Source organism: Bidens hawaiensis, unplaced genomic scaffold (assembly GCF_021521415.1).
Source record: "Bidens hawaiensis isolate Kalapana, Puna unplaced genomic scaffold, B.hawaiensis_p1.1 tig00000888_1, whole genome shotgun sequence".
NCBI classification, from domain to species: Eukaryota; Viridiplantae; Streptophyta; class Magnoliopsida; order Asterales; family Asteraceae; genus Bidens; species Bidens hawaiensis.
The window spans coordinates 307,993-309,017 of record NW_027491051.1 but is presented as its reverse complement, the minus strand read 5'-3'; the positions used below and the strand labels follow the sequence as shown (position 1 = coordinate 309,017).

Below are 1,025 nucleotides of genomic sequence, written 5' to 3'. Positions count from 1 at the left end.
TTGTCTCGGTTCTCTTTGTTCGATGAATCTTCTTCAGAGTTTTCAACTCGACATTTTTTGTTCCATTCTTTCTTCTTCGGTCGTTCACGTTTTTCGTTCTCCCAGTACTTACTCTTGCCTTTCTCGCCATAATGGTTCTTATTTTTGTAGAACCGATGCTTCTCCTTCATTCTGACATACAAGGCTTTGCTCTCAGTTTTAATTGACACCCCAGCTAACTGTTTTGCTAAGGCTTCTTATCCGGCAAGAATATTCTCGAACTCGGTTATACTCAGTTGGGTCGCCCAACCTTTAATAGCGGTAACGAAGCTACGATACTCCGGCCTTAAACCGTGGATGAGCATCCGCTTCATACGAGCATCGCTAACCCAAGATTGTGGACCGAGTTCTCCAATCTCTCGAAACAAGTTCTTTACCTTGCGAAAATATTGTGCGATAGGACGATCGCCTTGGGAAACCGTCATCAACTCGCCTTCGACTAGTTGCAATTGAGCATCGTTCTTCTTCGTAAATAAGGTCTCTAGCATATCCCACACTTGCTTTGGGTATTCGAGATCTTGAATGTGATCAAGAACATCATCATCCATCGTTGTCTTGATAATAAACATTGCCCGACCCGCTTTTACTTGCCACTTCCAGATACTACCGTTAATATCGTTCGCGGGTTGTCTCGTCTCGGTACCGTTCGTTACCTGCCAAAGATCTTGACCTTGAAGATACGACTTGATGCATGTCGACCATTGTTTGTAGTTGCTCTGGTTCAATTTCTTGATTCCTCCTACAACTTGTAATTCTGCCATTATTTCGCCTAAATTGTTGGAAGTAATTTCGGACTCTAAGTCAAAAGTCGGTGAACTTGAGGGACTAATGTGACACCCGGTAATTTTCCATATTCTTTAATCTTTATAATTGATCAAAATTAAGGGTCATTTATATAATTTATATGAGGTATAAACCATAGTATACTTGAAATGTGGACGAGAACAGTCGTTAATGCCTATAGGATTGTATAAAGTGCCGATGAG

The 1,025-nt window shown here is 41.3% G+C and overlaps 1 protein-coding gene across 1 annotated transcript; it reads right to left on the bottom strand.

Moving 5' to 3' along the window:
- Positions 1-236: 236 nt before the first annotated feature.
- Positions 237-800, bottom strand: LOC143543580 (uncharacterized). The gene has a single exon (XM_077035871.1). The coding sequence runs from the start codon at positions 798-800 to the stop codon at positions 237-239; it is 564 nt and encodes a 187-aa protein (XP_076891986.1).
- Positions 801-1,025: the final 225 nt, after the last annotated feature.

Coding starts and splice junctions, on each gene's coding strand:
- LOC143543580 (XM_077035871.1), bottom strand. CDS start 800: ATGGCAGAATTACAAGTTGTAGGAGGAATCAAGAAATTGAACCAGAGC.